Source organism: Cryptotermes secundus, unplaced genomic scaffold, assembly GCF_002891405.2.
Source record: "Cryptotermes secundus unplaced genomic scaffold, Csec_1.0 scaffold1383, whole genome shotgun sequence".
NCBI lineage: Eukaryota > Metazoa > Arthropoda > Insecta > Blattodea > Kalotermitidae > Cryptotermes > Cryptotermes secundus.
In genome coordinates this window covers 398335-415998 of record NW_019731296.1, presented here as the reverse complement: position 1 = coordinate 415998, position 17664 = coordinate 398335, and the positions used below count along the sequence as shown (strand labels likewise).

The 17664-nt window shown below is 39.0% G+C and overlaps 2 protein-coding genes across 5 annotated transcripts; one reads left to right on the top strand and one right to left on the bottom strand.

Moving 5' to 3' along the window:
* Window positions 1–314: 314 nt before the first annotated feature.
* LOC111866993 (centromere protein X) lies at window positions 315–3362 on the top strand. 4 transcript variants are annotated; one of them, XM_033752503.1, is made up of 4 exons: window positions 316–541; window positions 2359–2564; window positions 2948–3033; window positions 3161–3362. In XM_033752503.1, exons 1-4 carry the CDS (start codon window positions 491–493, stop codon window positions 3187–3189), a joined length of 372 nt encoding a protein of 123 aa, XP_033608394.1. In that variant the 5' UTR covers window positions 316–490; the 3' UTR covers window positions 3190–3362. The 4 variants fall into 4 exon arrangements, 3 of the variants coding, with proteins under 3 accessions (XP_033608394.1, XP_033608395.1, XP_023712173.1); XM_033752504.1 differs by having other exon boundaries at window positions 317–541; window positions 2948–3015; XM_023856405.2 differs by lacking the exon at window positions 2948–3033 and having other exon boundaries at window positions 326–541; window positions 2359–2553.
* Window positions 3363–4457: 1095 nt separating this feature from the next.
* Window positions 4458–15724, bottom strand: LOC111866987 (phosphorylated adapter RNA export protein). The gene is made up of 5 exons (XM_023856393.2): window positions 15609–15724; window positions 12879–13476; window positions 10799–10890; window positions 8560–8749; window positions 4458–6650 (listed from the first exon to the last, which is right to left on the bottom strand). Exons 1-5 carry the CDS (start codon window positions 15636–15638, stop codon window positions 6406–6408), a joined length of 1155 nt encoding a protein of 384 aa, XP_023712161.1. The 5' UTR covers window positions 15639–15724; the 3' UTR covers window positions 4458–6405.
* Window positions 15725–17664: the final 1940 nt, after the last annotated feature.

The window sequence follows — 17664 nt, the reverse complement described above, 5'->3', positions numbered from 1 at the left end:
ATGCTTCCAAAATTTTAAATCATGGTCACCAACATCATGAATGCAAAATTCTCTATCCATCATTTTCAAATTCCCTGACGTTTATCAGACTCTTCGCTTTTCTGTGATCATAAGTCGCCATCGGTCGCCATATCCATCTTTAGTAGTAGTAGTACACATTGTAATACTGTATGAGAAAATCATTATATTCCGTTCTTGACATGTCGGAAGGAAAATTTGATTTTACGTAATATACTATTTAATATATTCTGTCTGTGATAACCAGTCACACTGCCGCTAGAAGACATCTTTTTCTTTGTGTAAATAATCTGTGACCATTACCTAGAATTCATGAGCGGCGTTAGGATTAAGTAGCAGTCTAGCAGTCGGTAATAGATTTATCACGAAGATAAGATGGAATCGTAGTTGAGTTTTGTATATCAGTTGAGTGCTGTCTCTAGTCTATGCTTTTCAAGAGAATAGTTTAGTATTTGCAGATATCTGAACACCTATGGATATAGAAGGCTATGATATCTCAAAACTAACTTCGAAATTTAAAATTGTAAGTCTATAACTCATTATATACGTTGACCAGTTAGCGGTTTATGCTAAATGCAGTTAATCATTCCATCAACACGATGCTAGATTCGTGTTAAATGATTGAGTGTTACATACGCATACATCCAGTTTTATTCATCGGTACGACGTGGCCCGAACGGGAGCGGGGCGTTGTTTGATTGACGCCAAAGGACGAATCTCGTCATAAAAAAAAAAGAGACAATTTTGAATACATTATTTCCTGAATAGAAGTCATACACATTACTGCTGCATCATAGTGCACATTTTCATTGTTGTAGATATACATTTTAAAATAGTTTCAATAACATGACCTGCTCTGCATATACTTTCGTTAACATTTGCATATTTGACTGATGTGACCACTCAGATTAATATCCAAGGTAGCTTGGAGTTCTGCCATTCCTGCATTTTTCCTGTAATTAATTTCACCCATTACTTACTTACTTACTCATGTAGCTGAGCCCTTCTTGAGGAGAAGCCAAATCTGCAGTTACTCAAGAATTTCCAAGCATGTTATGGAACCCAAAGGTTCATCACCATGTTCACAAGAGCCCTCCACTGGTCCCTATCCTGAGCCAGATCTGTCCAATCCATACCATCCCATCCTATCTCTCTAAGATCCATTCTAATATTGTCCACCCACCTACACATTGGTCTTCCCTGTGGTCTCTTTCCTTCTGGCTTTCCCACCAATATCCTATACGCATTCGTCTCCCCCATTCGTGCTACATGACCTGCCCACCTCATCCTCCTTGACTTGATCATTCTAATTATACTTGGAGAAGAGTACAAGTTATGAAGCTCCTCATTATGCAGTTTTCTCCAACCTCCTCTGACTTCATCTCTCTTTGGTCCAAATATTCTCCTCAGCACCCTGTTCTCAAACACTCAGTCTATGTTCCTCCCTTAATGTCAGAGACAAAGTTTCACACCCATACAGAACCATGGGCAAAATTATAGTTTTGTATATTCTAATTTTTATGTTTTTGGACAACAAATGAGAAGACAAAAGGTTCTGGACTGAATGGTAGCAAGCATTACCCGAGTTCACTCGCCTTTTAATTTCCTCCTGAATCAGGTTTCGATCTGAATTTCACCCATTATTGGCGCAATTGTCAGATTAATGCATGAGGTATCTATTCCAATTCACTGCTGCACATATTACTTCAAAGGTTTTCTGTCCTGCCAAACATGTATGCTGTGATCACTTCCTCAGATCTTTCCTGTTCTCTGTGGACACCAATTTTCTTGAATAAGTCAACACTTATTTTTAATATTACTAAATTACCTGCAAGGTAACAAATACATTAATATTTTGGCCCACACCATCAGTCCCAGTGGCTAGGTTATGAGCTGGATGATACTAGGGTTTGATTCATGGCAGGAGAGTGTTTTCTCTTCTCTCCTGCCTGGCTATGGGGCACATCTAAACCTTCTGTCAAATGGATATCAGAGGATTTTCCCAGGCGTAAAGCAGCTGTAGCATGAAGCTGACAGTTCACCTCCATCTAGTACCAAGGTTAAGAATGCATACCTCTAGGCCTCCATACATGGTAGTGTCATGGTGCTGAATTAAAGAATGTGGACAGCATTGCCTTTCCTTGCTTTTTCTACAAAATTGTGCCGGAATTACTCTGACCAGTCGCTGCCTATGGTAAAACTAAGGTGACACTTTCTCTTGGGATGGAAATGTTTATTAAACTCACAGGGCCACTTCCTGTGGGAGCTCAAGTATGACCAGAATGTGTTCAGTCAAAATTTCTTCTGAAATTAATTTGAGATGTTTCATTTGCCCAACAGGAAGCTCTAAGGGAAATTCTGAAAGTGCATTTCGTAGATTCAAAAACACGTATAACAGAAGATACACTACAGCTTGTGGCAGAAGTTGTTCGTGTGTTAACCACTGAGGCTACCTTGCGGGCAGGCAGGCAGGCACACATTGAGGGAATGACGGAAGTTCGGGTCTCGCATGTGGAGAAAATATTGCCACAACTTGTGAGTGACGAGTGTGTACTGTTGTCTTCTGCACTTAGCAATGCTGAAGTTTGTGTCCCCTTTCACTTCATCCTTCTCTGCTCACCTTTATATATTTAACTTTCACTAAATCTAATACAGAATTTAGTGTCACTGATAAAATAAAAGCTTGAAGCAATGGTATGTGGTCCACCTCAAGGTAACAACAATAACAAACAGTTATTTAAGACTTAAAGCTCGGCAATTATCAAAGCTCCTTCTCACAATAAGTAAGGTCAAATGGAAGAAAATCTGTAACTTTCCAAACAGTGGACCACTCCTAACAATCATAAGCAGCTAAACTTGCCATGTTTCATATACTGTCAGTTCCATTAGGTCCGCAGTAGAAAAATGACAAGATTACTGTGTTTTGCAGTGTGATGCCATGTAATCCGGTAGATCATCAAGTGTGTTGTGGAGGAAACTGCTGCTTATATCTTCAGGATAAGAATCAAGACAGAGGTAGCAGATTGCTCAAAATGCTGATACCTATCTACCAAATAATATGGCATCTCCTCCAAGAAGACAGTGATCTTCATAACTACCCCCATGATAACCTCAAACTCTAACACAACTGTTTCTTTTCCAGATGCTGGATTTCATATGACAAACGACTGATGAACCACCAACCAACTGCATTCATAGTCACGGATTTCCCCATGTGTGTTGCTTTTTCTCTCCCCCAAAATTTCTTTGTAATGTTATAGCCATTATGTAGAAATACAAACTAACTTTCTGTCTTTAAATACTGAAATGTATTATAATAAACATTATGCTATATTTTGACTGTATTTTTTTGTTATTCTTTCAAGTCGAGTCCATGCTGGTGTCATGAATACTTCATTTTCAAAACCCACATGATACTAAAGAATACTATTTTCTGGGAAATGACACTGTTGTTTCGGAGAACATTACTACCTCCATCTTCAGGGTCACAGTCATTGCTTTGGGGTCACCACTGTGAGAACCTCAAATATACAATGTAAGAGTGTTTAGATGTATGTAAATTACAGTATTACACCCTCATCTAAAGATTTTATGAAACTATACAGAAAGTAATTCCATGACTTAGAGAATGTACTGGTTCCTACATGAACGACACGGACCTCCATGTGTCTGGAAGAGCTGAGAGGGGGCAAGCCTTAGGGCAGCCACATACCAACTGCGTCAAGACACGAGACAAAAGACGCAGTCTTGCTTCATTTGTGATTCGTCAGCATGAAGCTGATGTCGGAATCATGACTCAGACCGGTGTGTGGAAGTTTTCATAATCTCATTCGTTTCAGCTGTGCTCCATTCTCTGCATCATGTCTTGATGTTTGTCAGTGTGCGGCCTACCTTACTGTTTCCCAAAAGGAAGGCATGTGTGGGACAGGTGATGTGGCCTATCATAGGCGCACACAACATTAATTTTAATTTCTGGTGTTAATATTTAGAACATTTCCTCTGCCCCCCCCCCAAATTTACATTTTTCGAAATATGCCTGTAGACTGTAAATGTACCTACAAATCATGCATCAAATATTTCGTATATGTTTACAATTACAAACACGATGATATCAAAATTTCAATCTTACATTTGAAAAATTCAGTGCATGTGTATGAACACAAATTATACATTGACATGGATTCTAATAGTTCCTAGTAGCCTTAACAGAAGGAAAGTTATACACTGTTAAGTTCTTCATGATGCTTGGTATATTATATTCTGCCTAGAATAAACAAAAAAAAAAAAGCCGGGAGACCATGTCTGTTAGTTTTCCTCCATTTTGAGTCAAAAATACTACTTGACAAGTCTAGATTAATTTGGTATGGGAGATCTACATTAAAAATTGTTGGGTAAAAGAATGGTCACATGTGTCATATTCCATGCATTATTTAAGGACATAAGAGAAATGTCTTGTTTTATTTTGATAAACATACAACAAATCAAAGAAGTGTTTGAAGCAGAAGTTACTGGCTTGCACAAACAAGTATATTGTCATTCGTATGAATAATTTTCTCTTTAAGTTCATAAATTCTGTTCTCAGCACTCAGAATGCTGAAGGCAAATTTACATGCCTCTCCAGCGCTTGTTATTATGCAGTGTGTTCGCCTGAGATATTTCTGCAGCTCACTCAGCCACCCAGCTATACGAGTCAGATACAAGATTCAATTATATGCAAAGGAAATCTCAGCCGATCATATTCTGCAACCTGAAACGCATCACAATACTGAACACAAAAACACAATTGCAAATATAATTAAAACAACTGAAATAATCAAGAGACTGAGCCCATGAACCCTGATGCACAGAGATGATGGGGCAACCTTTTAATGCCTATGCTGCCAACTTAACACAATGTTCCCCAACTTCAAAAATTCATCATTCACCAAACATGCAATCTTGAGGTGTCACCGGTTACAGTGACAGACAAGGAAATTTGAATATTGGGCAGAAAACCCACATAAAAATTACACTGGAAAAATTGTGATCCTCACTGGGCTTGATACCAAAATTTTAAGAGTAGCAGATAAACTGGTACCTCTGTTAAGTGGACCATTTGCAGTTCAGAGCAGCTGCAGATGAACAGTTAGTATTCATATGCAGCTTACACAGAGGGGCCCAAGAAGAAATGTATACACACTGTTCTGCCATTTCCTTTGATTGTCCTGCCATTGGATAAAGTGGCTCTGGCATTCATGTGACTAGCACCATCTTTTGAGAGAATATCACACTACACACAGTATATTACATTTCAGTTCAACTTTGTGGATGTGTCTGTAGATAACCCATTAAAGCATGTATACGAGTACACTTTTTTGACCTCCCTATATTTTATTAGTGTTGTTATATCTAGCAGAGCCTTCAACAAGTCAGCATGAATACCCTTCTTGGAATATGGAATCCACCCACACCTATTAGTTGCATTTTGCAAACATGAAAAATTGTCTATTCACTGCTCTGGATCTCACGGAATACAAGACTGTTTTTGTAAGATCGATTTAGATGAGTTCTCCTGTTGACTGTTCCACAGTTTAAAGTCTACAATAACTGGGAAATGTACGAGTAGTTGATACATATCTACCAACGTTTTGGAGAAACCTGCTGTTTCAATCTTCAGGGCAGAAGAGTTGGTAAACATCTACAAGGCTACAGCACTCTTCTGCCCTGAATACAGAGACGGGTTGCTCCAAAACACATAATGTTCACATCTCACTTAAAATAACCCTTCTTCGGCTATCCATTCCCCGGCAGGCAAAAATTTAACTTAAAAGGCAGTGTCAAGAACAAACTTGAAACACTGTTATAAGAGAAACTTTACTATGAACAAAGCTGAAACAAAAAAAAAGCAGATATACACCTCTTACTCAAACAGTAAAAAAATACGCTTTGTAGCATGAGTGTAATAAATGATAATTATTACACATATGCACTACAAGAAAAATAACTGATGTGACAAAGTGATAATTTGAATAAAAATTACTTGTAACACATAAAAATACAATGCTACCCTCATCTAAGGTTTCTCAAGGGAGCAGTGGATACGAACACTAAACTGAGGAAAATCTTTAAATGGTGGTAATGTAATACAGATTACTGCTGAATGTAAAATAAGGGAATTAAATAGACACACACTAAAGGGAGGTTTCATTTTCCAGTTTCATCAATGGCCGCGAATGCTGCCTGTTAATATTTCAGAATTTAAACTAAACTGTCAGAGCTGCAATGAACGATAAAACAGTTAGCTTGACATTCTTCAAAGAGGAACTCTCACATCCAATTGCCAGTAGCTTTGCCCAGATTTATGTAAGAAATGTGAATACCACAGTTTTGTATCTGTGAGGCACGTCATTAAAACACATCCATGTCAGTGGTGACATCAAGGAAGTCTGCATCATTGTACACAGTAAGCTGTCTGCTCCCCAACTGCTCACTCAGCTCAGGCACCCCATCACTGCTATTCTCTCGTCCATCTGTTGCTGGAGAAGGTGGTGGATTAGTCACACCATCGGTCTCACAGTGCTTATGTTGCTGCTGAATTTGCAGCTCTGTCCGAGTCAGCAGAGTAGGCAACCCTCTCTCTCCCAACATGCCATCTGGAATTTAAGCAGATATTTCATGATGTGAAGATTACAAACAAATCATGAAATTATAAAGAGTACATGCTTCGGGGTTGTAATGCTATGTACTCATAGTTCGGTAGAAGTCTACATACTGCCTCCATCTTCAGTGTCAAATGAANGGGGGGGGGGCATTCATTCCTCCGAAACAATGGTGGACTCCCACCTAACTACATGGCATTACAATCCAGAAGACTGTATTCTTCACAGTCATGGCTGCAAAAGCCACAAATCCAGCATGAAATTGTACTTTTATTTTTGTTGGTTAATGTCAATGAGGAGCTTCATAACTTGTACTCTTCTCCAAGTATAACTAGAATGATCAAGTCAAAGAGGATGAGGTGGGCAAGGCATGTAGCACGAATGGCGGAGAAAATGAATGCATATAGAACATTGGTGGGAAAGCCAGAAGGAAAGAGAGCACTGGGAAGACCAAGGTATAGGTTGGTGGACAATATTAAAATGGATCTTAGAGATATAGGATGGGATGGTATGGATTAGACTGATCTGGCTCAGGATACAGACCAGTGTAGGGCTCTTGTGAACATGGTAATGAACCTTCATGTTCCATAAAATGTTGGGAAATTCTTGAGTAGCTGCTTCTCCTCAAGCTCCACAAAAAGGGCTACCTCCGTAAGTAAGTAAGTAAGTAATGTCAAGGGAAGAAAATCAAGAAGGCTGTGACAATCTGACATAGATTGAATTGATTCAAAACAGGCTCCAATGTGACCTTCTTGAACATGATTATGAACCTTTATGTTTCAAATTGGGAAATTCTTCACCAGCCAAACGCCTTGCATATGCTGAAGGAAATCGACATACTGTGGATTCAGTTCCAGGTGTCCAAATACTGTTCACATAGGTGAATCCAGTCCACATCTTCACACCTTGTTTCTTTAAGATCAGTTTTAATAGTATCCTCTATCTGTATCTAAGATCTGCCAACTGGTATTATTCCTTCACTTTTCCAACTAAAATTCTGTACACATTTCTTATTTCTTCCATGCATGCTTCATGTCCCATTCATCTCATCCTGTACAAAGAAGTGCTTCAGAATTTGTACAGATTTCACTAGTCTTCTCTTATCCAGTATATCAGAGAATTTTTCATGGCTACAGAAATAGCTGATGACACCTGGAATGGATATTAAGTATACCAATGTTATACTTCGTAGAATACATATACATATTTTTAAGTCTGCTATTTAATGAAGATGTCAAACTTGTTAGAATGAGGTCAAAGTAAAGTTGTTCTTGTGCTTAAATAATTAAGCACCATGGCATGAAAATGTAAAAGGAAGTGGAGGTATAGCTCCATGCATTCTTGGTCCAGGCGCTACATGGAGGTGAGTGGTCTATTTCATTCCCTGACCATTATACCCTGCGGAAACAGCCACTCGCACCCACAGGATGGGATGGGTGGACTCAGAGCTGGTCTTGATGAGGTGGTAAAAAGAAAAATCTCTGCATGTGCCAGAAATCGACTCCCAATTTTCTACTCCTTCATAAATCATGAACTACAATTATGGCTGTTACAGACAGACAGTACAAAATATACTGCATTAAGAAATAGGTAACATCCATGTGCTTAATTTGTCAAGCACTATGTCATGAAGACATATGGGAAAGTGGAGGCATGGTTCCACCTTTCTTGACTTCAGCACTAGATGGAAATGAGTGGACAGCTTCACGCCCAGGCCACTTTACCCCCATGGAATAAGCCCCCAGTACCACTGAATAGGAGGCCGGGTGGGCCCCAGAACTGGTCTGGATGCGGTGGAGAAGAGAAGAATCTTGAACTGCCGGGAATCGAACCCAGGCTATCCAACCCATCACTATACTGACTGAGCTATCCCGACTCCTGGGTTACAGACAAGAAAGCACACCTGCTGACAAACTCCTCCTGAGCTCATCTGCTTTTGCCTTCTTCAGCTGCAAAAGTGAATGTTTCTTCAGTGCTTGTCTTTTCCTCCTGTCATCTGTGAATATTAAGTTCAGCTTCTCTTGTTGAACATCATCATCCTGTTTCACCAGCAGAAGGAAAACGCCACCTGGAGTTCTGCGTCGAGAGTTGTTCTGTATGAAATAAAGAGTTTTCAATATCGGCACATTTGATACAGTGAATGCAACAGGTATTTAAAGTATAAATATTTTATGTCCAACACATACAGTTTTCAGTAAACTCACATTTCAAAGATACACCAACATAATGTTTTGGTAGAACATGCAATATTTCTTTATCCTTTCTTCATCACCAGGTTATTACAATATTTGTGCAGAACAATGGTAGGAATAACAGTAAAAATGCAAAAAGTGAAGTCATTCTGGGCTTAATTAACCACAAACAAACAAAAAACAAGCAAACTATACCAACAGAGCAACCACTGCTTGTCAGCGAAGTTAATGCCAACTTTAGCAGATAAAGGGTGTCACGTGGTCATCGGAAATGAATCCCCATGGCCATTAATGTCGGTTTTCTAGCCAGGAGCCGCTATTTCCTTGAAACAGCTCCTCAATTATCCTCACGAGGCTGAGTGGACCCTGTTCCAGACCCACTACTTCTCAGAAAATCTGGAAGCGCGAGGAATTAAACTCGGACCTCTGGATCTATAACCAGGAACTCTGACCATTAGTCCTTAATTAACCACAGTAGCATAAATATATAAAGGGGAGTATAAACATAACTACATACATTCTTAACTTCAACCTTAAACATAAGTGAGTGGTTACTTTGCGTCAGGGGGAAAAGCCCCAAGTTTCCACTAGATAGGTCACAGGATGTGCCCCAGAGCCACTTCTGATGCAGTGGAGAAGAGAAAAATCTGTTTCCTGTGCTAGGAATCGAACTCTTGATTCCTCAGCTGTTCAGCATGTAGCTTAGTCACTATAGTGACTAACTTATCCTGTCTGATTTAACAACCAAGGACACACAACAACTAAAAACTGGTTAAATGTGAGCTTCTGATATGTAAATCACATATCAAAATATAATCAAAGCTAAAACTAAATGTTACAGCTGGGATAAAAAAAAAGCACAAAATTTTACATACATGTTCATGTAAGTGTATACACACACACGCACATCAGCCCTTTCAGTCTTATAATCTGACATATCTGCTTACTGCAATGCACTGTGGGGGAGACAAACTCACCATCTGTCAATACCAGTTTCGAGACAAGATTTCCGTAATGTCTACATCACAGCCCATGTTTATATGGTGCCAACACCCCAAAACCTAATCAATATCAACATCAAACCATCATGACAGCTTGCTTCAAAGTACTTTACACATAATCTCAAAAGTTATGTATAATTATGATGATGTTCGCAGCAAAGTAGACTGGTTTCAAAACATATGTGGAACTATTTCCAAAATGCTAGAACAGAAAGTGCTGGTGATTTACAAAGTTATGGCACTGCCAATGTTATTATATGGCAGTGAATCTTAAAGAGTGAAGATTAATGACTGGACAAGAATACAGAAAGCTGAGATGAAATTTGTACGACCCATGAAGGAGTACAGCGAATCAGAAATGAAGGCATAAAGACATAAATGGGGAATTTTCTGAGCTGAAGAATAAAACAGAGAAAAGTGGGATGTTCGCTTTCAAAAACTCGATGGGACCCACATGCCTAAAGAGACTATGATGAAGTATAAGACAGAAGAGATGAAGGGAGACATAAATGTGGCTGATAGAGGCTAATGCCTCTAAACCTTGGTGTGAAGAAAAACAGGATATCAAATGCTATGCTCTAGTCACAGCTAACGTTAATACTGCTGGATGTCAGGATATGAAAATTGCACAACTGAAGTGACTTCAAATGGGAGTTTTGATCAATCCATTGAAAATGTGAGATATTGTGCCATAATACAATAAAAAATATGGTGGTTATATCCTTCGGGGATGTGATGCTGTGTAGCCTCATAACAAAGCACAAACGAACCTGCATCACACTCCACAGGACAATAATCTTCAATTAAAAAGTCTTCCAGGAGACCTGACAACATGTATCACCTTACAACAACTTTCTTTCCTTCAATAAACCCCACCCCCATAAAAATGTTTGCATTTAAGTGAATATAAAACAAAACCCTCAATGCAAAAGTATATAAGACTACATACCAAAATCATCATACCGCCATTTTCTTCAACCTTTCTTGTTTCCTTGAATATATCCATAGCCTTCTGTTTTCCCAACACCTCCACAACTTTCACTGAAAAGGGAATAATTATTCAAGATTTATTTAAGTTCATATACATCATTTATAACAAACAGTTACTAGATTTTATGGACCCCCACCCCCCAAAAAACTATATTTCAAACATCTTCCACAAATAGTATCCACATCCCAGCCGTGCTTTTTATTTTATAAGAATAAAAAATCCAGTACTCAGCTGTCAGAAATTGTAGTAAGGTGCCGATAATGTTCAAGTTCTTTAAAATAAACAATAAATTAATTTAAAATACACAGTCTATCCTTCTCTCAAATTTCTGTTATCCTCTCATTTCATATGAGGACTTTTTATTTCTGATTTTATATAAAAAAAATGGTGAAGATATATACTGATGTGTACTACCAGAAAAAAAAAGTGGCATATACAAAATTTCATGAAAACTAAACTCAACCATTTATAAAAGACACAGGCTTTTCAACATCAACTGCCAGCTTGCTTGCCCTGTCAGTTTCACTACAACCCCATCAACCATCCCTTTTCGGGGTTCCTGTTTAGCCTTCTTGGTTCCTGTGATGGTCTGAGCATCACTTCAACACACACCTGGTATTACCCCTGCTTGCAGAGGGTCACCCAGGCACGACATGAAGACGGGGAAAAGTGGCAAGGAACCGAATATACAGCAATAACCACTTCGGAGCAATATTCAGTCATCACTGCTATTGTAGTAGTGCGTGTATGAGCAAGGCAGTTACAGCGGAACTTGCACAAAACCACGGGCACCGCCACAAATTTTTCTGAGGGGGTAGAGATTTGTTTCTAGAGTTATGTTTCAAGCACTGAGGACTAACTGGACTCTTCTCCTTAGGGTATGTATGATAACATATTATGCATTTCCATAAATAATTTCAAATTTTGGTATTAATATTTGGTAGACTTTTCTTTTTTCTTCAATCACTTTTAAAATCTGGGATGGTGAAGGAGATATGCCCAGTTTCCTGCTGTCTACACCAATGTTTCAGTAGTCGTTTCCTTAGTGAAAGCCAGCAAGTTTCTTAGCCAAGGTACTTTGTTTATTATTCTCACTCCCAGTTCTTGTAGGTGGATTTTAGATTTATAAGAAATCCCTGCATATGTGCATTATAAGGTTACAGGTTACAGTTGTCTGGAATATGACACCATGCAGTTCAGTAGATAGGTACCTGTACTTTGGAGGAACCCGCTGTCTCCAATTTTAGAGTACGTGGAGCTTCTAGGTGGCTCCAAAGCAAACTACAAACAAACGACTACCGGAGTAGGTGGTATGTGGGCTCTGAGGTTACACAGTGGTGCTTATGAAAGGTTCTTTTGGGATATAATGCTTTGTAAGGTCAAGGTATATCTATCCCTGTAACAGGCAATGGAGTCTCATACGGCTGTGAGACGTCGAGTCTCCAAAACATTTTCTAGACAGTCAGCTCACAGATGGCGGTAAGGTTGTCAGACTTATGCACCAGCCGACCTTTACCCCACAGGAAGATTCCTGGCACTCATTTCTGTTAGAGGCTGAGTCAACGCCAGGGCCATAGTTCAGGTGGAAGGATTAGGTCAATTGGGGGGTGGGGGGAACTCATCGGGACTCAAATCCGCAACCTTTGAGCTTGTAGCATAGTGCCTTAACCTACTACACTACCGTGTGCTCCATATAGCGCCTTGTAGTCCATTCAAAGTCAACTGATGTTTTTGAGGAACATGTCGCCTCCATTTTCAGGATGAAAGAATAAGCCAAGCAAGAAAGAGGCATGAAGCAGGCAGCAAGAAGAGGTCTACTTCCTTGGCTTATTCTTTGATCCTGAAGATGGAGGTGACATGTTCCTCGAAAACACAACTGCTCTCAGAAAATAGTACTTTCATACACTGAGGGAACAGCAGTAAAGGAAAGATAATTCTGGATGCATATTTCTATGGAAACTTTCATACTACAGGTAAAAACATGGCCCCTGTAAAAGAGAGAAGTCTAATTCTGGTAATATAGTATTACTGCACTTACAAATAAGGTCGTCCTTCTCCTCACAGAGTTTGTTAGCTATATCACTGGCCACTTCTTCGTCAGTGTTCTCCAAGGTGACATTAAGATCAAATATGGTCCTTGGTGAGCCTCTATAGTCAAGTTCATTGCTATTGCTTCGCCTCTTTCCAAGGCGTAACTTCACATTTCCTCGGTCCCCGTAACGTCTTTTGGTACCCTGAGGAAATGCTCCTGATTTATTGCTGAAATTACCCGCATCATGCTGGTCATCCATAGCATAGGCTAGACTGTAGTCATAGGATTCAACGTCTCGTGAACGGTCCAACATGTTCTGTCTCACATCGCAGTTTACCAGGTCCTCTGTTAATGACGTTTCTTGCAGATCACTGCACCATATATTGTACTTATTCTGTTTAGTGGCTTCATGTGTCCTTTTTTCGGTAGGTCCACTTTTCTTTCTTATTTTTGGCTTCTTAGCACTGAAACCCGGTGAGTCACTGTCGTTTCCACTGTCACTATCAACGGAATCATTTTCATCTCCACTGTTATCACTGTATTTCATGCTCATTACACCTGCTCCATAAGCAGTCGGTCTTGGGATAGGATTGTAGTCCACTATCTGAAATTAAGAAAAAGATTCACGGATTAATTATTTAATGCCACATATCCTAAAGGTAAAAAAAAGGTAAAGTCCCTGTGCTTAACTAATTAAGCCCTTTGACATGAAGATGTATGGGGGAGTGGATATATAGATCCATGTTTTCTTGACCTCAGCACTGGTTGGAGGTGTGTGGTCAGCTTCAGGCTGCGGCCGCTTTACCCGCGGGTAAAGAGCCCCGGTAACCATTGAATATGAGACTGAGGTGGGCCCCAGGGCCAGTCTTGATGATGTGGAGAAAACAAAATTCTTGACCCTATTGGGACTGGAATTCCGACCCCTTGGTTATCCAGTCCGGAGTCAGTCGCTATACCGACGGCACTATCCCAGCTCGAATGTCATGTATCCTGCACTGTTTATTTATAATTATTAATATGTTAACTTGTGAAAGTAGAGTGGTTACTACACTTCAACCTGCCTGAACATTAATGAACAGCATTCTGCTCAGATTGTATCTATGGGTTTTTGTTATGATTTTAAGAACAGTCTTTACTACGAGTCCTTTAAAAAGTAAATACAAATGACTTATGTGGAGGCCATGTCTGTCCATATAATAAGTCAACAATTAAGAAAATGGTGACAGTGGAGAACTCTTGAGTTTATATCCACTTTGGCCTAAATGACTTACACTGCACTTGAGTCAGGGAAAGAATGAACACAGCTGGGTGGGTTCAAGCTGGGCACGCACTCAACCACCCTGAATACACCACACACCTCCCCTCCATCAACTTCAATAACAAGACAAGGGGAATAGAAAGGCAGACAAATAACCAGCGTGAAAGTGACAACTGGTCAGAGTGGGGTGAAGGCACACAGAGAGGAGGCAGCTTCTAGGCAGAATGTGTTCATTCTTTCTCTGATTCCACTTTATACCATAGTGTAACATGAGTCATTAAAACAAATATTTTTTCTGATATTTTGATTTCAATGGATTTAATAATTTAGGCTGCAGACAGTGTGCTTTGTATTTGATAGTATGACAGTATTCTTTTTTTTTATTAGTTATGGAAACACACAGGGAAGACTTCTATGGTTGTCTTTTTTACACGTGGCCTGTTTTCAATCATGAGATTATTATCTGTTTCTCTTTCACATTTTATGTATGCAGACTTCTTCTCTATGTGAACACCAAACTAATGATATTATGGATAACTCAGTTCTGGTTATTTTGATCGAACTTAATTGATGTATATACTACACATCAGTCTTCAATAATTTACAATGGCTACTTCACAACTGCTTTTTGCTATTGCATCACTTTTCTCATGTTGTTACCTTTAATGCTAACCTTTTATTTTTCCAGTATCTTTGAACTTCTTTCTGATACCAAATACTGTGTATTCTTTCAATTCCTGGTCATTATTATAACACTGAAGAATACTTATGCCATTTGTTACTTCTTTTACAGACACCATTAAATGAAAAGCATAAGATCAACAGATGTAAAACTAAACCAAATTCCACGATTCTTACTTTTATATACATTAGCTACACCCTTCTCCCTCATTAAAAACACTGTTTAAAAGAGTGGAAACAGAGTCCAAAGAGCTTTTTTTTTATATTGACATTAGTATCAACATTTCTCAAGAATAATGCACACTGTCATTCTTTCCCTGTAATTAAAGGAAGTTATGTCACTTCAGGGCTACTCTGAACAAAACAAGCCGGCGTCAAGCAAAAGTTATATAGGAGTATGTCATTTCTTCACATAAATTTGGGCCTGACAGTAACTATCCAACGATACTTTTTCGTGGAGTGGGCCATGTGCATTCAGTATGGGACAAGCCTTTCATTTTATTTCACGGTTATCAACCAGAGCTGATGGCAGTGGGGCTCGATGCCTACGGTTGCGTCAGAAAGTCAAGACTTTTAAATATGATATTTGAAAAGTGGTTTATGTAAAATATATTGTTATTACAACTGCCTCGCATTCGTGACTTCAGTCACTGCTGTTACCAATGTGAAACACGAAGTGTAGCCAGGCCAATATTACCTCCAAAACGGGTTGTCTTGAATATTAATTTTGGCACATTTTCCACGTTAAAACTAAGATATTCCAGTTCTATCGAAATGCGAATAGCTTCTTTGTTTACCTCTCCTTCTTCCACACTTTCTTCATCCATGTTTTATCTTCAAAAGGTTTTACACAACTAATTCTATTACAGCGCACCAAAAATCTTGAATACAACGACCGACTTTGTCTGCTGAATGATTCAGGATCGTAAAATTTTAATTTCCCTTTCACAGCAGCAAATTCTTCGCTGTAATGAAATTTCCCTCAAATGCTACAATTCCGTCTCATCTTCGTGAACAATGTTGGCGAACATGGGTGATTTAAGTCATCAAAACAAAGTTGCAGAGTTTTAATTTTTAGCGTATGAGAGCTGTTTATATGGCGGTAGAAAATTCAGATATGCTAAGTCAATACAACGTAGAATCTGAGATTATCACGGTGGTGGTTATGGAGAGTTCTGTATTCTAAGTCTTATCGCCACATAGTCCGCTGAAAGTTAATTGGCGTATCGGAGGAATATTTCGCCTCTATCTTCAGGGTAGAAGAATAAGAAAAGCAATAAACCAGTGTCCAAGCATGTAGCACTTGCTTCCATGCTTGGCTTATCACCTGATGATGCCTGAAAGAGCCACATCCTTCCTGTTTAAAGTGTGTCCACACAATATGGTCATAAACCAGTCAGGACATCTGTTCATAGCACAGCACTGACAGCATACTCATACAATAAATTACAATTAATCTCTCCATTGCTACTCACAACATAATTATCGAGTTTTTTTGGCATTATCCATCCTCTCATTTTTTATTTATAACACATGGTTTCAGGGAGTGGATTGTCTCCATCCTAGGGTAAGAACCTACTCAGTTGGGCCCAATCGATAGAGCCAGTCCATCTCTGGGCCTCTATTACTCACAGTGTTTTCCAAAGAGGAACTATCCAGACATCTGAATCATTTTCTCTCTCGGAAATCTCTTCAAGGCTATCCCAAGTGCATCCACAGCTTCCCTATCAACTGTAAAGGTTTCTGCTTCCCAGTTGTCCTTCATCAGCCTCTCTGCACATCACACATAATTTTCCCACATTGTTGGATTGATGTGAAAGTAGGGAAAACACATTTGTACTACTGTGTCTACACTTCACATTATTATAAAAGGTTAGCAATAAACAGTCTTAAGTGACCCTCCAATTCTTTGCTTTGTTGTCAACACAAAAATACAAACATACAAACCTTTTCCAGTAATTCCTCACATACCTTTTTCATAGCCTCCAATCCAAACCAATTTCAGCCAATGCTGTTACTGTAATATCTCTTAATCTAGGATAAGACTAATTAAGTGGGGGTGGAATACCAATAATATGGTGGTACGTGTAAAACCGTGTCAACACTCTTCAATAAATTCATATGCTTTAAATCTGGAAAAAATTCACATATAACATATTTCTAGAATTGGTTGACATTACATCCTACAAAAATATGTACTTACACAACAGTGTAACATGTAGAGAAAATTCCTTCACTGTGGCTTTAACTGCGTATTCACTCATTTTCAAAGATGCATATATATGTTTCAGTACTGTCATGTGCTGTAAAATTAAGTTCCATCCACAGGATAAATGATATAATGATACAAATTCCGTCCCAAGTGCAAACAATATATTATGTGTCCTTGATCTTGCTCCTCCACACTACATGTTTCGGCCTCAGACGGCCATCATCAGGTGTATATCATTACATCATTTATCGTATGGAGTGCAATAGGATGCTTAAATATAATATTCCATCCACAGGTTTATCCGCATTAAGTATGGCATACCTGCGCTTGCAGGACTCTAGAAATTTGCCAATTTCATTTAATATACAATGAATTTCAAATATTACATTTACCTTTATTCCACATTTTGTAAATGGATATGAGAAACTATTTCTTTCAGTTCACTGTGCAAACTATCATTAGACTGGCATCCCAGCTTTGGGTTCTATAGTGAACAATAAAATGTGGCCGTAAGTCCTTCTGTACAAAGTTTCCGAAGCTTGCCAGGGTAGTCCGTGGTTCAGAATGTTTCATTCAAATGGAATACAAGAGATAACAGAGAGAAGCATAGTAAGACACCTGAAGACGGCCACTTAGGCCCG